The 19158-nt window shown below is 34.0% G+C and overlaps 4 protein-coding genes and 1 long non-coding RNA gene across 8 annotated transcripts in view; 3 read left to right on the plus strand and 2 right to left on the minus strand.

Annotated features, from left to right (window-relative positions):
- The first annotated feature begins 2880 nt into the window (after positions 1-2880).
- Positions 2881-6734, plus strand: LOC104819625 (squalene synthase 1-like). Of its 2 annotated transcripts, none has more exons than XM_010549773.2 (13): positions 2881-3293; positions 3710-3752; positions 3980-4069; positions 4158-4233; positions 4394-4463; positions 4625-4774; positions 4846-4956; positions 5073-5219; positions 5404-5479; positions 5648-5736; positions 5845-5936; positions 6301-6346; positions 6445-6734. In XM_010549773.2, exons 1-13 carry the CDS (start codon positions 3099-3101, stop codon positions 6511-6513), a joined length of 1254 nt encoding a protein of 417 aa, XP_010548075.1. In that variant the 5' UTR covers positions 2881-3098; the 3' UTR covers positions 6514-6734. The 2 variants fall into 2 exon arrangements, with proteins under 2 accessions (XP_010548075.1, XP_010548076.1); XM_010549774.2 differs by having other exon boundaries at positions 3099-3293; positions 4846-4950.
- Positions 6735-7297: 563 nt separating this feature from the next.
- On the minus strand, positions 7298-8203 carry LOC104819626. Its single transcript, XR_772836.1, has 3 exons — positions 7918-8203; positions 7753-7819; positions 7298-7655 (listed from the first exon to the last, which is right to left on the minus strand). It is a non-coding gene; the product is annotated as an uncharacterized LOC104819626 (long non-coding RNA).
- Positions 8204-8668: 465 nt separating this feature from the next.
- On the plus strand, positions 8669-11336 carry LOC104819627 (protein FMP32, mitochondrial). 3 transcript variants are annotated; one of them, XM_010549777.2, is made up of 8 exons: positions 8669-8748; positions 8947-9130; positions 9290-9421; positions 9558-9617; positions 10464-10540; positions 10623-10679; positions 10815-10881; positions 10981-11336. In XM_010549777.2, exons 2-8 carry the CDS (start codon positions 8966-8968, stop codon positions 11098-11100), a joined length of 678 nt encoding a protein of 225 aa, XP_010548079.1. In that variant the 5' UTR covers positions 8669-8748; positions 8947-8965; the 3' UTR covers positions 11101-11336. The 3 variants fall into 3 exon arrangements, 2 of the variants coding, with proteins under 2 accessions (XP_010548079.1, XP_010548078.1); XM_010549776.2 differs by having other exon boundaries at positions 8681-8871; XR_772837.2 differs by having other exon boundaries at positions 8679-9130; positions 10623-10689; positions 10981-11003.
- Positions 11337-12530: 1194 nt separating this feature from the next.
- LOC104819629 (NADH dehydrogenase [ubiquinone] 1 beta subcomplex subunit 9) lies at positions 12531-14367 on the plus strand. The gene is made up of 6 exons (XM_010549778.2): positions 12531-12738; positions 12839-12880; positions 13568-13649; positions 13793-13848; positions 13953-14025; positions 14142-14367. The coding sequence occupies exons 1-5, from the start codon at positions 12607-12609 to the stop codon at positions 13992-13994; spliced, it is 354 nt and encodes a 117-aa protein (XP_010548080.1). The 5' UTR covers positions 12531-12606; the 3' UTR covers positions 13995-14025; positions 14142-14367.
- Positions 14368-14907: 540 nt separating this feature from the next.
- The window catches only part of LOC104820175 (arginine decarboxylase 2-like), a 7023-nt gene continuing 2772 nt past the window's right edge, over positions 14908-19158 (minus strand). Inside the window, exon 2 of the mRNA XM_010550545.2 lies at positions 14908-15003. Coding sequence (XP_010548847.1) covers positions 14908-15003 — 96 coding nt within the window. The remainder of the gene's footprint in view (positions 15004-19158) is intronic.

Below are 19158 nucleotides of genomic sequence, written 5' to 3' on the forward strand. Positions count from 1 at the left end.
AAAAAAAGGAAACAAAGTGAGAAGAGGGGTCTACAAAAAACTTAGGGGGCTTATACATTTTTTGTTAAAATTTTATAAAAATTATAAATAAATTAAAAAAAATTTACTTAAATGGATAGGGTACGGGATCCCACTGAAATCTATATGTGGGTTCGAAAAGAATATAAACTTTATATTTTATTTTAATAGAACCTTAACATGTATATTAATAAAATATTTGAATAGTGGATGGATTTATTTTGACAATCCAGGATAAATATTTACTATTCGATGAATAAATCATATCTTTTTTATCAAGTGTAATTTTAAAAATCTTTTGAGTTATAAAATATAGAATCAGTACAAAATGTCATATACAAAAAAACCGGCCTTAATATTGAAATGCAATAAAGAGACGGATTCTATCTTTTTTGGACAACGACAACACTACTAGCGAGAAACTAAAAAACAAAAACAATAGGACTTAGAAGAGATAAAAGATTGAAGTCAAATGCCACAGGGAAAACATGTTTGTTATTTATTTATTTATTTATTTTCATTTAATTTAAAGGTGCAAACCTTTGACGAACGCGAATGGCAAACAGAAATATAATGTATGTATGTATGTATGTATGTATGTATGTATGTATGTATGTATGTATGTATGTATGTATGTATGTATGTATGTATGTATGTATGTATGTGTGTGTGTGTGTATGTGTGCATGTGCCATGTGTGTATCATACTTTTAAGTGACAATATTTATCTGAATATATTCATAATAAATAGCTATACAAAATAATACTTATTTTATGATATAGAAATTAGCTATATATATATATGTCTGTGATTTATCTTATTTTTCAAAATAGTCAAAGTTATTGATTTGATGTTTCATTCGTACATGAGCGATGAAGACAGACCAATCACATGGACAAGTTTAAAGGCAAGACTGTTTAAGTGTCTAATCTCTATCATTAATTTCCAACTATAATATTAAATACATATTCAACATTTTTAGATGCATAGACCATTATATATATATATATATATATTAAGACTGAGGATTTTATGTTTGTAAAAAATTCAAGGTGATTATATTCTTAATTTATTGAAAAGCTTAGTATAGAAATTGGTATATGTTATAAATGTGCATGAATACTAACACACATGATATTTGATATATGTTTATGTGATTTCACGAAAATATAAGACACAATCTCAAATTTTACATGTTATTAATAGGTATAAAATGTGTACACCAAATAATGTTTTTGTGTTTTAAATGATTTTATGTTTATATTAAAAAAACTAATATCGTAATTACATTGGATAGCAGAATATGATTATTTTATTTTTTTGGATTTTAATATTTGCTAATTAATCTAAATAATTGAAATTATCAATTCAGATATATTAAAATTTAGATTTTTAAAATCTATTATATACACCCACTTTTGTAATGCTATATATTATAGATAAAAATTATATTTTTTTAAAAAAATTAATATATTCTAAAAATATTCAAATATTAAAATTTTCATTTATTTTAAAATAAATAACAAAACTTTTGGGCGAGGTGAAATTTTTTATCCCGACGGTTTTGTGTTATATAACTATGCCATCTTTTTAAAATACTAAAATAATTATTTTTGTTATATTTAAAATTTTAATTGTTGAATCTTTAAAAATAATTTATTATTATTATTATTAGTATGAGTTTTTCTTTTTTATTTTTGGATATTTTTAACAATGATTGTGATAAAATATTTATTTAGTATATAAATAATCTAAATTATAAAGTTGAAGTTCGTTATATTTTCCAATTGTTCAATCATCGAGCAAAATATTCAAATATGTGTATTTTCTTTTCATGAACAATGTTCAAATGAAAAAGAAACTTGTAACATTTAATATTGAAGAAAAAAGACATCTCCTAACTTTAACTCCTAACTTTGACCAATCAAAATTTTATATAAATAGAAATACATTGTTATTGTTATTATTATTAATTTGAATATTTTGTCATATGTGTGATCACCTTTAAGTTAACAAATGTTTTTTAGAGTTTTACAAAATATATTTTATATTTTGAATTTTTAGTTTTTTATACATTAAATTTGATTCAAGTCTTGTTACAAATAATTTCACTTTATTTTTATTAAATATTTTTTTAAAATTTTAAAATTTTATAAATTTAAAACCAAATTATAAAATATTATGAAAAGAATTTGTATAAATCAATAGTAGTAGTTGACTATTTGTGATGAATATAACAATTCAATATCCTACTAATTTATTCATTAAATGTGATAATATACTATTTTAATCACGTTTTTTTATGTTGCTCCTTTTCAAAAGAAAATTTACTCTTACATTTTTTAATTATATATTTCAAATCTGATTTAAATAAATAAATAATCAATTAATTTGATTATTCAATTTATTATAAAATAAGATCTAAAAGATGAAGAAAAATAAATTATAATGAAATTAAATGTATTAAATTATTTTATGTAACTATGATAGTTTTTATTTTTTATGAATAATTTATAATATTAGATTTTTGTATATAATTATAATAGTTGAAGTTTTTAAAAACGAAATAGTCTATAGGTTTTTATAATGAAATTTAAGGAGATAGTTTTCGATAGTATTTATAAGAGTTTTTTTTTTCACTAGTATTTATAACGGTTTATACCTTTTTTTTAATTACCAACCCAGAATAAAGTATTTTTGACGTGGGTGCATTGCAGGTGTGACAATTTAATGTTTTTTATTAAGATATCCCAATATTCCCAGTGTTACAAGAAAGACCCTAATTTTATATGTTCATCTTCAATTATGTCGTGAATTCCATGCCCACCTAAAACATTATTTTATTTAATGATTCGGATCAATGACTAAAACAAAATATATCAATTAGGGAAGAAAAAATTGCTATCGATCCATGTGGAGGCGAGAGAATCCTGCATTGCCCCACATTTTCCATAATCGCCCTTCAATGGTGGTTGAATCCTCATCAGAAAGTTGAAGTTTTGGGTCTAAAGCTCCTGCATTTCCACCCCAGAAGCATAAGAAGCTTTTCCCGTCCGGTTTCTGAATCTCGATCGGAAAAAATGGGGAGCTTGGGGGCGATTCTGAGACACCCAGATGATTTTTACCCGCTTCTGAAGCTGAAAATGGCGGCGAAGAAGGCGGAGAAGCAGATCCCGCCAGAGCCCCATTGGGGATTCTGCTACTCCATGCTCCACAAGGTCTCTAGAAGCTTTGCCCTAGTTATCCAGCAGCTGGGCCCCCACCTCCGTAACGCCGTACGTATCCGTACATGTATCCATGTGTTTATATACATATATGTGTGCATCTATGTTCATGTCTGTGTGATTGACGTGTGTTCGATTGTGAAGCTTGTTGTGTCTGAAATTGAATTGGCGATAGTTGGGTTCTTAGTTATTGCAGAGGTTATGCAGCTTTGGTGTGAAAATTGGTTGACTGAGAATTGATTTCGGGATGTATATGAGATCTGGAAAACTTTTTGTTGATTAGTTGTGTATATTCATTTGAAACTGATTCTCGGTTTCAGTTTCAGCTTTCTGACCTATCTTGTAATATCTCATGATTCCCAACTGTAGTTTACAGATAGTTATATTGCATCTTCAACACCTGTTTTTCTTGCAGCAGTTTTCTTACCTGTAACCTTGATCATGTTTCATTTCTGTTCTCTTTGTAGGTATGTGTTTTCTACCTTGTTCTTCGTGGCCTTGATACCGTCGGTTAGTACCCTTTAACTATGATGCTATGCTTCTAACATAATCAATCATCTCACCTTGTTTTCGGCATTTGCCATTTTCCCAAATCCGCAGAAGTGGAAGCCTGTTCTCTCCCCCTTGTGTTACATAAAGTGTTCCTTGTTCATGGCTAGACATATTTTTGTAAGAGACTTATGGATGTGATTCTCTAGGGCTAACTGACATGCCATCATCTGGTTTTTGTTCTACAGAGGATGATATGAGCATACCGACCGATGTCAAGGTTCCCATACTGATAGCTTTCCACCGTCACATATACGATCGCGACTGGCACTTTTCATGCAAGTCTCCTGGTTTCTTTTGTAGTTCATATGCTGTCGTTATCTGAATTTTCGGTTTGATAGATTCACCCGTTTATTCCCCGTTTAGGCGGCACGAAGGATTACAAGGTCCTGATGGACCAATTCCACCATGTTTCAGCAGCATTTTTGGAACTGGAAAAAGGGTTAGCTCTTATATCTGTTACATGCACATCCCATTCAGTTCTTTGTTGATTGTTTTTGCAACCTTTGTGTGTATTGACTTTTGTCCGAGATTTTGTTCAGTTTTCTGCTTGGACTAATGTTTTATTCTTTCGCTCAACTTAAATTCCGTCACATGTAAAGGTATCAAGATGCTATCGAGGATATTACTCTAAGAATGGGTGCAGGAATGGCCAAGTTCATTTGCAAGGAGGTTTGTGATGATCTCCATATTCCTTAGATTAGTAATTCTAGTACTGATTACGGTCTGTCCAAAACATTTCATGCTTGTTCTCGGCCTTCTGTTCGTGTATTGCCAATGTATTTAAATTAGCGAGTAAGTTATTTTTAAGAATAACCGTTCATGCTCCACAGGTAGAAACAATTGAAGATTATGATGAGTACTGCCACTATGTTGCTGGACTGGTGGGTTTAGGTTTGTCGAAGCTTTTCCTCGCCTCGGGTTTGGAAGTTCTAACTCCAGATTGGGAGCAAATTTCCAATTCAATGGGTTTATTTCTACAGGTACAATAATAAAAATTATGAAGCTGATAATTTCTTATTGAATTACTAACATTATAGGTCCAACTTTGCAGAAAACAAATATTATTAGGGATTATCTCGAGGACATTAATGAGATACCGAAGTCACGCATGTTTTGGCCTCGCCAGATATGGAGCAAATATGTTGACAAGCTTGAGGTGCATGTATATCACTTTCGATCTTCTCATCTCAGAGATCTAATGCTAAACCCGATGACCCTTTTTTTCCTGATAGGGCTATTTTTTCCCCTTAATCTTCGATTAAAAAAATCGCAATGTAGGACTTGAAATATGAGGAGAACTCAACCAAGGCGGTGCAGTGTTTGAATGATATGGTCACTAATGCATTGACACACATTGAGGATTGCGTAAAGTACATGGCTTCGTTACGAGATCCTGCCATCTTTCGCTTCTGTGCCATCCCTCAGGTTAGAAAGATAAGTCATCACGTGTTTTTATTTTCCTCCCGGTCCAGAGTGATTCATTTGTACAGTTTTGCTGGTAATACAATTACAAATCTGATTTAAGAAATTCCTTTTGGACGCATAAATTCACGCTCTTTCTTCTTGATCGTAACATCATATTTTCTTGAATTTGTGTTTCCTTGATCAGATCATGGCGATTGGGACGATTGCATTATGCTATAACAATATAGAAGTGTTTAGAGGGGTAGTGAAGATGAGGCGTGGTAAGATGCTTTTCTTCGAGTTCGGTTTCTTTCAGTAGAAGAATGTCAAATCAGAGGAGAAATCCGGTTAATGTTTTCATGGCAAGGAAAAATCTCAACTATAGCTTATACTATGTGCTTATTCTCTGAACAAAACATCTCATTTTTTGTTTATACATATACATATAGGTCTTACGGCTAAAGTCATGGACCGGACTAACACAATGACTGATGTCTATGGTGCATTCTACAGCTTTTCCCGATTGCTGAAAACAAAGGTAAGCCCACCTGGAGAAAGACGTAATTTCTCTGTTTCTAGCGATGGAAAAACGTAAACTATAGCTTATAATATGTGCGATATCGTGGTTTTTTTTTCATTTATTTAGGTTGACAAGAACGATCCAAATGCCACGAAGACTCTGAACCAGCTTGAAGCTGTCCAGAAAGTCTGTAGAGAATCTGGAATGCTTCACAAAAGGTACAGTAAGACATCTCAATAAGAAAAGTGATCTCTGGGCACTTTGTGTTATATTACATTATATCGAGTCTGTCTAAGAAGGGGAGCTTTGGCGCACGATTAAGGTGTTGTCGTTGTGACCTATAGAGGCCATGGGTTCGAATCTTGAAAGCAGCCTCTTGTAGAATATTTCTGCAAGATAAGGTTTGCCTACAACACACCCTTGTAGTGGGACCATTCCCCGGATCTCTACTCAACCGGGACGCTTTGTGAACCGGACTGTCCCTTTTATATCGAGTCCATCCAAGAATTCTGAAATCCGAGCAATAATCATAACATTTATTTTTGGCCATTGTTCTAATGAATCTTTGCCTCTTCCTTCTAGAAAATCATACGTCGACGATGATAAACCACAGTTCAACCCTCTCTATGTAAGTATTACCACATAAGCATATCTCTTTTTCGTTTCTAATTTTTATTCGAGAAGCATATATATAACCGATCCCGCTCCCTAAAACCCGAAATGCAGGTTGCAATTCTTGTCATTTTACTGTCCATTGTCTTCGCATATCTCAAAGCAAACCAAGGGACCGAGTAACCAACGTAAGCATCCTTGGGTATGTCACCAGAATATCTGCTTGTTGGAATTTGCCATGTTCTATGCCCTTTATGTTTTTCATTTTGTTTTGTGGGGTAAAATTGTTTTTACCCTTTGTTTTGTTTGTTTTTGAAATTATACAATCTTTATCAAACTGGTGATTTCCTTATTTTGGTTTACCAAGAATATAATAGGGTGAATCATGTGACTTTGTACTGTAATTATAATAAAAAGGAGTTTTCATCTTTCTATAAAACAATATGAAGAATATGAAAAAAAAAAGGTGGAAGTATAAAATGAAGCATTTATCATTGTGTGAAAACAGAGTATAAAACCTAACATTTTAAGTGAAAAAAATTATAAATAAAAAATATCAATCCTCAAACACCAATTGGACATGTTTCTATTTTCAAAATTGAAAATTGAATGGTTTATATAAAACAACCATATCTTATCAATCCAATAATTTTGTGTCCATGTAAAAGTAGCCCAAGACTATAACCATCACATAAATTGACATATCATAACACCATCATGGAAAGCAAAAGCAATTTGAGGGACGACCAATCTTCAAAACACTTAGGGTCACTGGTCCGAATCCTATACATGTAACCAGGAGTTTCAAATGGCAACTCCTCCGGCCCTAAGAATTCCATCCACATTATAAAAACGACAGACAAAAATCGATCCTTGAACAGCTAGCTACGAAACCCGTAAGCAAAGAACGATCCTTCGTTCCATATCTCAAGAAAAGAACGAGGAGATAAACAGGAATAATCTACTCTTAATCAAAGAACAACGCTTGAAAATGTTATATGGTTGGTCAAATGTAACAAGCCAAATGTGCACAATACAAAACCAAGCTATCCTAGAAAGGGAGCGGAGCAGACAAGTTTTGTAAAAGAATCCTAGGATGAAAGAAAACCGACGATTTCTTTCCTTCTAGGTGCGAGAAAAATAGTTATGGCGTATTAAGATTTAAATAATGAATTCGTTTTAAGCATAAGATGATGGAAAAGACCCTACAACAGGATGTGAACAACGGCCAGTCCAACCGCTGATATAGACAAAACAGTGCCTATGCAGTACATGACGATATCGTGTTTTGCGTTTTCCAGTTGAGCTCTCGATGCATGAATTTCCTGCACGGCGAGTAGAGGCGAGCTTTATATACGAGATTTTTCGTTAGGAGGAATCATATCTTGTCATGGGGAAAAAGAAAGAAAGCAGTGGACTTACTCGGTTAAGTTTGTTTGTGAGCCTCGTTCTCTCCTCATTCTGATTTGCTAGATCTTGTCGTATTCGACTGAAATTTAGAAACACGCAACCGATTGGATCAGCTGAAAACTCGGACGAAGCACATGTTGAACACAGACAACATAAGTGAAGTAAAGGAACACAAACCTGGAGGCGATTGTGAAAGCGATTCGACAAGGAACGGCGAAACCTTAGACCACAAATCAGATAAAACACAAAGATACTATGAGACCTAAATGAATCAACCAACGGTGCGAGAGACAAATAGCGAGACCTGCTACAAGGATAGACAAGACGACGACAACGACGACGAGAGGAAGTCGGAGACAGAGACAAGCGATGTCCGAGGCAGCGAGGCGGTCTAATCGGCGATGGTGCAGTGTCGGTAGAGAGCAATGTAGCTTAGGGTTTGAAAATATCAACAATGGTTTACGTGTGTTTATATACAAACTTGCGAGAGAGAAAATAAGGAAAGAATACAATCTCAACAGATTTATAAATATCGAGATTTATGGATAGTTAAATGTACAATAGTTTTGTTGGATATTGTTATAAATATAAATATTTATTTTGGGTTATAAACAATTGAGTTTTTAATAAATCTTCACATTATAAATTTGTTAAATGATCAATATAGTTAGTATCTTAATCATAGATTCATTAACTTGTCCATTAATAATATATGATATTTTATAATAGGATAATTTAATAAATAAAATATAAAATTTGTTATTATTTATCGTAGATTTTTTAATTTTATTTTTTAGAAACGAAAGTCTTCATATATATTTTTAAAAATAAAATTTTATTTAAATTCATTGAGATTTTAAATGTTTTTTTTTCTAAAGTATTGAATTTTTTATTTTCCATTCATAAAGAAGGTGTAAAAAAAAAGAGAGACCAACTTTATGGGCAAGGAACAAAGTAGGCGGCGTGTAGTTCACGAACTCGACCCCGAAAACATCGGTCCAATTTCAGGCAAGTCAATCTCTCTCTCTCCACACGCCATTCGATTTCTCAGATTCCTTCTTCTGCCAAAACCTCGACAACGGACGGAGCTTTAATCTGTGGCCCATCATTGTCGTCGTAGATCACCTCCGTGTAAATCTTCTCTCTGGGTTCTCGATATTTTCGCTGCCGTTAGATTCAGATTCCGAGGAAGCTTTTTCTTTTCAGCCCAACTTCTGAAAAATTGATGGCAATGTACAAGCGCTTGGCTGTGTTTGGGGTTGAATCCGCAGTTTCCTTCGCCAAATCTCGAGGTCTGAACGCGTCTCATAGTATGATTGATCGTCGATTCAATTCGGAGCCCGTCAAATCCGACAGAAAGCGCGCCTTTTTGGTTGACACCTTGGCTCTGGTAATGGTTCCCTTTTCATCATCTAGGTGAAAAATTTGTCTTTCGAGGGTATTAGATTTGTTGGGGTTTTGGCTGATTTTGTCGGAATTCGGAAAACATAATCTTCTGGCTGTGTTTGTCTGAAAACAACGAATCTGTCTGGTTGTATTTGTTTTAAAGGTGAGAGGTCTTGAAGCTCAAGGTGTTCCATCCAAACAAGCTGAGGCGATAACATCCGCCATTACAGAGGTTTTGAACGATAGTTTGGAGAATGTCTCTCACTCTTTTGTTTCCAAATTAGAGATGGAGAAGGTACTCTTATTAATTGTGAACGCAAAGTGTTTGATGATATTACTGTGAGCCTTGTTTGATCAATGGAGCTCATGAACAAGTAGAGTTCAATTCATTTTTCTTCTCTTATGCTTTGGTTTATGTCTCGGTTTTGCAGATTAAGATGATTGAAGAATCGAATCTTTCAAAATTCAAATCTGAAGTAAAAAGCTCACAGGTAATATACCCTCTTGCTACAATTTAGTTTTTTATGTTAAAAATGTGTCTCCTTGGTATTAAGGTTTTCAAAATTCTTGAGGGTATTATTTACGCTTAAATTTTTTGTGGAATATCACTCGGCTAGATACTTGGTAAATATCATGGCTTGTGGTGGGTCTCTACACTTTTCACACTCTTATATTCTCCATTTCTGGTAATGGGCATGAAACCATTTTCCTAGCTCGTATATTTGATAGAAATGAAGTGAAGAATGTTTCTTCTTAAAGAATTGAGTTTGAGAGTTGTGTTGCGGCAACACTGTTGCCTTGAAAGAAGAACATCTCGTTGATTCATTTAGATTATGTCAATAGATAGTTGAAACTGGTCGTTTGAATTACCTTGGAGTAAGATACGCAACATAGATTACTTTAAATATTTGCGAAAGCATGTCATTTTGTTATTTGTTTCCTTTGGAGTGAATGTTTCTATCACGATATTGATCTCGTGTTTGAAGCTTTGCTTTGATTTTGCTGTCCATCGCTTCTTATTCAACTAACTTGAAGAAAGTATTTACTTTTACCCTGTAGATTCAGGGTTTGCTTTTCTCAAGCTAGTTACTATTGTTTCAAGGGATAGGCTTAAGAAAGAAGATGAACACAATCAGTTGTCTAATGGAAATTTAATTATCATGACACGTTCTTTGTTGAATCACGAAGAAGCGTGGGTAGATCACATGTGTTTTGCTTCTACTGTTTGATGGTCATCTTGTATAATTCTTTTTTGTGTTTTCTTTACATGTTTTGCAAACTTACAAATGAATTATATGGCATAACCATGTCTATGTTTTTTGTTTTTGTCCTTACAGGAGCATCATATTTCTACTCTGCAACGTGAGACAGAAAAATTAAGGGGCGATATAGAGAAAATGCGAAGTGAACTAAGGTTCTTCACTAGTATTATTGTTTCCCCATTTCCGTTGTTTTCTTATATGCTTTGATCATTCTTAAAATATGACTCATCCCAGGTACGAAATTGACAAGGCTAGTGCCGGCCAACGTTTGGATTTGAATCTTGAAAGAAGGTAAAAAAATGTAATACGTCTTCTCATTTGTCACATTCTTCAATACCACCAACCACGCAACCCGCTTTCTGATTCCAATGTTGAATCTCCAATTCAATTATATGATCCAATCGATTACATATTTGTAAATTTCAGTCGAATACGAGAAGAACTAGCAGATCAGAATGCAGTGACAATGAACCTCACAAACACGCTTGATCGAGTAAGTCTACTACTTGTTTTCTCTATGACAAGATCTGATTCCTGCAAACGAAAATTTCTGTTAACCTTGACATAAAACCCGCCTCTGCTCGACCTGCAGGAAATTCATGCCTTGAGAGCCCAACTGGAAGCCGCAAAGTATGATGTTATCAAATACTGCATAGGTACTCTTGTGTCTATATCCGCAGTTGGACTGGCCGTTGTTCGCATCCTGTTGTAGGGTATGTTTCATTATCTTGTGTAGGGGATTCTCTCATCCTAGGATTCTTTTACAGAACTTGCACGCTTCTTTTCTCGGGCAAGCTTGGTTTTGTATTGTGCACCTTTGGCTTATTACATCTGATCAACTATATAATATTTTCAAGTGTTTTTTTTTGTTTTTCTTTTTGATAATGGTGATGCCTAGGTGGGGCTCTAACTGTGATTGTGGAAAAACACTTTGGAGCCCGTTTATCTCTTTTTTTTTTTCGGGATATGAAACTAAAGATCGTTATTTGCATACGGCTCGTAATTAATTGTTTGAGGATTGGATTTTGGTCGTATTTTTATAATGTGGATGGGATTCCTAGGGCTAGAGGAGTTACCATTTGAAACTCCTAGTTACAATGTAGGATTCATGGGGCGAAGGGTTGCGTCACTACCATACGCAAACGATGAAAAGGGAACAATTGGAAGAGCCAAGGTGTCAGACCAAAAACACACGTTTTTCATTAGATTTGACGGGCTCCAAAATGAATCGACGATCAATCAGAATATGAGACGCGTTCAGACCCCGAGATTTGGCGAAGGAAACTGCAGATTCAGCCCCCAAACACAGTCAAATGCTGCTACATAGCCTTCAATTCAGAAGTTGAATGAACAAGCTTCCTAAGAATCATAATTAAAGGTTGAATAAACAAGCTTCCTAAGAATCATAATCAAAGGCAGCCAACGCATATCTAAGAAGGCAGAGAGGAGAAGGTTTACGAGGAGGTGATCGACAACGGCAATGATAGGGCATAGATTGAAACTCCGTTCATCGCGGAGGTCTAGAAATCAGAGAGAGGGAGAGAGATTGGCTTGTCTTGAATTTGCCGAAACTTATATGTTTTCGGGGTCGAATTCATGAACTAAACGCTGCCCACTTTGTCCCTTGCCCAAAAGGTTGGTCCCTCGGTTTATTTCCTTTCTTTTTTTGACTTCTTTATAAAATAAAAAATATAAAAAATTAAACACTTTAGAAAACATTTAAAATCTCAATGAAAACTGAAAAGCAAACTTTCATATCTAAAGAATTTATTTTTTGTTTTTTTATAAATTGTAATATTATACATACATATATATATATATATATATATGTATATATATCATTTCGGAATTAAAACGGTAAACATATACCCTCCAGTTGTGCCATATTCTCTCCCCCAAAGCTGTTGATGCATCTTTTGCATTTGCAAGGCTTATGAAGACCTAATACGACATCGTTTCGATCAAATATCACAAGAACACGAAGCAGGCAGTGAATCAGAATATATCCCAATTGGTAGCCTATTGGGTTTTATGAATGTATTTGAGCCTTTGAATGGGCCTTATTAGGTGAACGGTATACGGCCCAATAAACTCAATCCTAGTGAAGTCGCTGCTTCATTCAGAAGCTCTTGTTAGGGCGTCAGAGTATACGACGGGAAAGGGGAAAATACTTGGCCATTGATAACGACGAAGAGCGAAGGAGGGAATAGATCGGAGAATGAGCGGAGCATCGACGGCGGCGTATTTGGCGCGGCGGGCGGCGCAGAGGGAGAGGGTTCAAATTCTCTATCGTCGTGCCCTCAAGGACGCTCTGAACTGGGCCGTTCATCGCCATATTTTCTACCGCGACGTCAGTTCTCTCAGATCCTGAATTCATCCGATCGAATCCATTATGTTCTTGGTTTTTTTTTTTCGATCTAGATTTTAGGGTTTCATCGTTTTTCCCTCAGGCCTCTGATCTACGCGAGAAGTTCGATGATAACAAAGATGTGGTTTGTTCCCTTTCCCATTTCCATTTCCATTTCGGTTGATTGATTGATTGCTTGTTTTTTCGTGTTCATCGGTTTGATTGTCGCTTTGATGAATTAATTTTGCAAAGCAGTGATTCTGAAGCTATGGTTGGGTGTGTTTGGATTTGGAATCGGTGACATGGGTTGTTAAACTGAAGGGGAAATGGTTGTTTCTTTTTCTTCTCTGGGTTTAAGTACTGTGTCTTGTGGTTTTTCCTTGTTTGATCCTTCAGATGTTTGCAATCTATCAATGCTAATTCCTTAAAAATTATGAAATTTGTGAACATCTGATCTCTGTTTTTGCCCAGATAGTTGAATGTGGGAGCAGTAGTATTGATGCATTGCACGATTAAACAGTTACTTGAAGGAAAATTATTGCTATGCACTTTTTGTGTCAACTTGTTTCACCCTCTACCTAGCGGCACTTTATGATACCTAGTTCCGCTTAACGTTTCATGGTTATGTATCACTGGAGATTAACTGTTTTCATGACACATGACTGGTTTCTGAAATTTAGTTGGGAGTCAAAATCTAGTGGAGTTCGCTCTCGTAAACCATCGGCAGAGCCACGGCATTGATGGTTGCTGTTTTGTGTGCTGTCTGTTATTATTAACTCTCAACGTCTGTATCCTCCTGATGTGATTTCTTTTCTTCGGTGGTGTTGTGTAGGAAGACGTAGACAGAATCGATAATCTGATTGCTTATGGTGAAGCACAATATAACAAGTGGCGCCACCCTGATCCTTATATCGGTGAGAGCATTATGACCCTGAAATGAACAAAAGGGTGGAATGTTTTTTCAGTTTTATGTAACTAGTTTCACATTAGGGGACGTGATTGCTCCTATTCTCTCGTTCAATCGGTTCAAATGGCTAACCCACATTTTCTGTTGCAGTTCCATGGGCTCCTGGTGGTTCAAAGTTCTGTAGAAATCCACCTCCACCCTCTGGGGTAATTTCAGCATTAACACTTCTATCACTTTTATTCAAGACATTAGTGTATGGGTTTGTCTGTGTTTCTTTGCAAGCACTGATAGTCTTTGTTCCCGAATGCAGATCGAGATAGTGTATGACTACGGTCAAGAAGACAACCCATAACCGCAGCTGCATCTTTATGCCCATCAATAAAGTGAGTTACTTGATTGCAAACCTTTTTCATAAATCTTCCTCATCACTGCCATTAGTGTACGGTCACGGAAAAACTCTCAAGATTTCGAATTTCAACCCTTGTGTCATCTGTTGCAGGATTTCAGACAACCTTGCTGTGGTTTTGAGAGAGAAAGATACACGACTTTCCCATCGTGTGGATGTTGTTTTAAGGTTTCGGACCAATTGTTGTTTCTGGTAAGGAGCTCTGTTTCCGTTTCTTCGTCTTTCTGAAAAATCATTCGGGCGCTGTTTGCTGCTCAGACTCATAATGGATTGTTATGTTATGCTCTGATCATGACAATGACTACAATCATTTCATGTGCGTGTATGCGTATGAACTAGAAATCTCCAGAAGAGTAGGAGGATGTGTAATGAATGAACTTAGACGGAACTTCCGAAAAATATTTTATTAGGAATCTGCAGCCCTGATGGATAGCATATGTGATCCAAAGAATCTATATAGAAAAGGGGGTTACAACTCTCTTGTAATGCAATACCAATCCCCAGCAACTTGTTGCTTGCCTGGGATGCCGGTCAACGCACTGATAGTATCACGTCTCCGACCATGCGACTCACTCTCGAACATACCGCAGCCTCCGGGGTAGACTGATGCCGAAAAATTCGGAAATTCCTTTCTATCCTAACTGAATAGCACACAGCCTGCGATACAATCTTGATTAGCGTTGATCTGTTCCCCGTTGTGTTAATCGCCATGTTCTCATGTCATTGAGTGCAATCATGCAAGCTTTCTGGTAGCGAAGGCCAGCAAGCACTCGCGAATCGACGCCAAATAAGTGATGAAAAACTACGCTCAAAGGAGAGCTGGGTATGCGATTCTTCACGGGTTTGACACAAGACACAATTAACATATTGCAGCTTCATCACGCCTTGCCCCTGGTAGTAGCCAGCCACCTCCAGACGAAACAGACTTAACCTTGACATGCAATGGAACTCTCAACTGCCAAGGACCAGCAAGGGCCCCAAATCAGTCAATAGAGCATGCCAGGAGCTCGCCGTCGCCCCACCTCGGACCCTGCATTTGATGAACTTGCCGACCTCGCCTTTTAAGGGCACAGGATTTCTCCTTGTTTCGGCTTACAAATCAAAACCCAAGCCACATGGACCCTTTTGGTGTGAGTTTCTGTGACCACAAATAACCAATGCAATGAGTTGAATCTTTCGGGCATAAGAGAGAAGCTTAGTTGATGATGAGTTTAGCTTCTTCTCAATCCTTTCTAACATCATTGATAAGGTTCGTATTATTCCTTGACATCATACGGGTGTCCATTTTATGTATTTCTTGTTTTATTTGTAATGTTCTCATCTGCTATAGAAAAAAAATATATTGCGCATATATGATGTTCAATAATAAATATCAATGTGAGACCATATATATGACTTTTTTCATAGATGGATAACTTAGAACATAAATGATTCATATCAAGTTGAGACTATATATATGAATAAAATTTATAAATGGAAAAGAATCACATGAACATCAATGTCAGACCATATATCTGACAACATACATGATATACATCAAGGTAAAACAACACATATGAAATATTTGATTAAACCAGATTTTTTAGCTTTCATTTGAGATTTCACTGCTTGAATTTCATCATCAAGCTTTTTTTCAAGTTTTCACATATTTGCATTATGATCTACTTATTGATATAACAATTCTACCAATATCCGATTGAAATTAAAAAAACAAAATCTATTAGATTAGATAAACATCAATGTCATGCCATATATATACATGATACACATTAATATAAGATCATATATATGAATAATTTTTATACATGAAAAATAACCACATGATAAACATCAATGTCATATCATATATATGACTTGTTTGCTATATAGAGAGCATAACAAATACATGATACACATTAAGGTAAGACCATATATATATGAACAATTTTTATTTATGAAGAACAACCACATGATAAATATCAATGTGAGACCATATATATGACTTGTTTTATAGATGGAAAACTTAGAACATAGATGATTCATATAAAATTGAAACTATATATATGAATAAAATTTATACATGAAGAAGAATCACATGATAAACATCAATGTCAAACCATATATCTAACAATATACATGATATATATTAAGGTAAAACAATATATATGAATAATTTTTATACATATTGAATAACCACACGATAAACATCAATGTTCGACCATGTATGCAATCTATTTGATACATGTAGAGAATAAAACATACATATTTAATATCAATGTGAGACCATATATAAAAATAATTTTTTTATAAGTGGAGAACACAGAATCTCATGATGCACATCAATATGAGACCATATATATGAATATTCGATACATGGAGAACATGGAACCTGAACTTTTCACTTTAGATTTGAAGTTCGAAATATTCGATTCTTGAGTCATGTCGATCTACAGAACCGAGATATAAACAAAAGCATAAGATAACATGGTCTCACAATAAAACTTTATATGCAAAATCCATAAGAGCAATACGTTCTCCATTTCTGTATTAGAAACAAAAGATTTAGAGACTTCTTTAATGCCAATTGTTATCGCCTAGCCTTATTTGGATGGAATATCCTGAATTTCAAGATCTATTTAGACCAATAAATAAGAGCTTGTATATAACCCGTGTAACTGAAATTGAAAAAACCAATTTAGAAATTGGGATGAATATTTGAGAAATAGAAGAACAATAGAGAAATCAAAAAAATCATTTGAAAAGTTTGGATGAATATCTGAGAAATTGAAGAACAGTAGAGAGAAAAAACTGTTCAGAAATCGAACGGAGCCCTGAAACACCTTTTAACTGAAACCTTGCCACAACACTGATGAAATATTTGATTAAACCAGATTTCTTGGCTTTCATTTGAGGTTTCAATGCTTGAATTTCATCTTCAAGTTTTTTTTTCGAGTTTTCTCATCTTTGCATTTTGATCTAATTGTTGATGTAACAATTCTATCAATATCCGACTGAAATTAAAAAAAAAAACGGAACCCATTGGATTAGATAATTAAATGAAAATCTAATTTTAGAATTAGATAACGAGCTCAATGAGACATATGACTTTTCTTCAATAGTGAAATCCAAACATTAGCAAACAATAACCTTGTCGATTTTACACCATAGTTCTCTTCGAATTCTGTCTATTTTGCCGCGTAAAAACTCTATCTCACGTCGTGTGATAGTAAAATGATTCTCCTGCAAACCAAGAACGTCCATGTGAGATATGATATATTTGATACATGAAGAGAATATAACATACATGATTCATATCAACTTCAAACCATATATATGAAAAGAATTTATACATGGAGAACATAGAACCTCATGATAAACATTAATGTGAAACCACATAATGAACATGAATGTCATACCATATATATAACATGTTTGATACATGAAGATCATACATGATACGTTTCAAGGTAAGACCATATATATGAACAATAATTTTTATACATTGAGAACAACCTCACGATGAACATAAATATGATATCATATATATGATTTATTTGATACATTTAGTAAATAGAACATACGTGATGAACATCATTGTCATGACCATATATATGATCTATTTGATAAATGGAAACCATATAACATACATGATGTACATCAAGGTTAGATCATATGTATTACCTATTTGATATATCAGGATGAAACTATATATATAAATAATTTTTATACATAAAGATTATAGAGCCTCATGATGAATATCAACATCATACCATATATATGATCTTTTTTATAAATGGAGAACATATAATATACCTGATACATATCAAGATGAGATATGTTTTTTAATAAATCTATAGTCTGTTTTGTCGAAAAAGATAATCTTGTGCAATCGGATTGATCGTATGTTTTTAATAAATGTATAGTTTATTTTATCAAAAAAGATATATTTTAAACTGTTATAAACAAACTTGTTATATATAGATTTTTAAAAATAAAAAATCGTAAAAATTTAGTTATATGACGTAAACAATGATAAATTATAAAAATTTGAAAGATTAAGCAAATATAAATTCACCATACACAGTTATTATTAAGCCTAGAGGGAAAAAGAAAACAAGTATTTTCCCTTCATAATTAGAAGGTGAAACAAGTTAACAAAAAAAAGTATATAGCAAGAATTTACTATTAACTTTTTAACAGAATTTGACAAAAAATTCTTTCTATGGATTTTTTTTTGTCAACTTGTTTAAAAAAGTCATATGATTGTACATATGTATATGGGTGCATGTGTGTATGTATAATATGATCCCAAAAAAACTTGGAATGTTATGAAGGAATTAGGATTAGGACCATATCCAAAAGTTATTTACTTCAACTTGTTCACAAAAAGTCAGATTCTACAAGGATTGCTTTACATGGTTCTCCTTCATTCTTTAAACCAAACAAGTGGAAATGATCCTCTAAAACTGCAACTTGTTCACCAACATAAACGATTCTTTGTTTTGAAGCATGAGGCAGAGAAAATACTTTATATATATATATATATATATATATATATATATATATATATATATATTTTGCAGGATTGACAAGAACCAGACCAAAAAAGGAATGAAATAAAAGAGAGCCACCGAATATCTCACGTGATAAAGGTCCAAACTTTCACCCTAAAGAAGAAAGAGAGAATATTCGACGATACAAGCAAACACGCAAATCATTATAATTTTGATTTTATATTCAGAGAGTCAGTTCCCTAAAAATTCTAATCACTTTGGTTGAAAGAAACAATGATGATTTATTTATTTTATTAAAAAATAAAATAAATCATTTGTCCCAATCCAAAGGAGCTAAAAAAAACCCAACGGTTTCATTATTAATGCAAAAAAAAAAAAAGGATACAGAAAAGATCCCAAATTTAAATATTCGGGTCGTCTCCTCCACGAGGGCTTACAACGACGGCTGATAATAAAAGATAATAAGCACAACACCATGACCTAAGTCCAGAAAAAAAAAAAAAAAAAAAAAAAAAAAAAAAACATTGTTCATAAAACTTGTACAAGTATAAGAGAAAACTTCGCTAAAGTAGAGGGACATGGACAAACCTGTGAGACAAAGGTTGAGGAGGGAAAGA

This window comes from Tarenaya hassleriana, unplaced genomic scaffold, assembly GCF_000463585.1.
Source record: "Tarenaya hassleriana unplaced genomic scaffold, ASM46358v1 Cleome3, whole genome shotgun sequence".
Lineage (NCBI taxonomy): Eukaryota > Viridiplantae > Streptophyta > Magnoliopsida > Brassicales > Cleomaceae > Tarenaya > Tarenaya hassleriana.

What these genes read in the sequence shown, in the direction of transcription:
- LOC104819625 (XM_010549773.2), top strand. Translation starts at nt 3,099, where the DNA reads ATGGGGAGCTTGGGGGCGATTCTGAGACACCCAGATGATTTTTACCCG. An exon ending in CCAAGTTCATTTGCAAGGAG is followed by an intron (nt 4,464 to 4,624) that starts GTTTGTGATGAT and finishes CATGCTCCACAG; the next exon opens with GTAGAAACAATTGAAGATTA. An exon ending in CCCGATTGCTGAAAACAAAG is followed by an intron (nt 5,737 to 5,844) that starts GTAAGCCCACCT and finishes TCATTTATTTAG; the next exon opens with GTTGACAAGAACGATCCAAA.
- LOC104819627 (XM_010549777.2), top strand. Translation starts at nt 8,966, where the DNA reads ATGGCAATGTACAAGCGCTTGGCTGTGTTTGGGGTTGAATCCGCAGTT. An exon ending in TGGTTGACACCTTGGCTCTG is followed by an intron (nt 9,131 to 9,289) that starts GTAATGGTTCCC and finishes TTTGTTTTAAAG; the next exon opens with GTGAGAGGTCTTGAAGCTCA. An exon ending in CCAAATTAGAGATGGAGAAG is followed by an intron (nt 9,422 to 9,557) that starts GTACTCTTATTA and finishes TCGGTTTTGCAG; the next exon opens with ATTAAGATGATTGAAGAATC.
- LOC104819629 (XM_010549778.2), top strand. Translation starts at nt 12,607, where the DNA reads ATGAGCGGAGCATCGACGGCGGCGTATTTGGCGCGGCGGGCGGCGCAG. An exon ending in GCCATATTTTCTACCGCGAC is followed by an intron (nt 12,739 to 12,838) that starts GTCAGTTCTCTC and finishes TTTTTCCCTCAG; the next exon opens with GCCTCTGATCTACGCGAGAA. An exon ending in CCACCCTGATCCTTATATCG is followed by an intron (nt 13,650 to 13,792) that starts GTGAGAGCATTA and finishes TTTCTGTTGCAG; the next exon opens with TTCCATGGGCTCCTGGTGGT.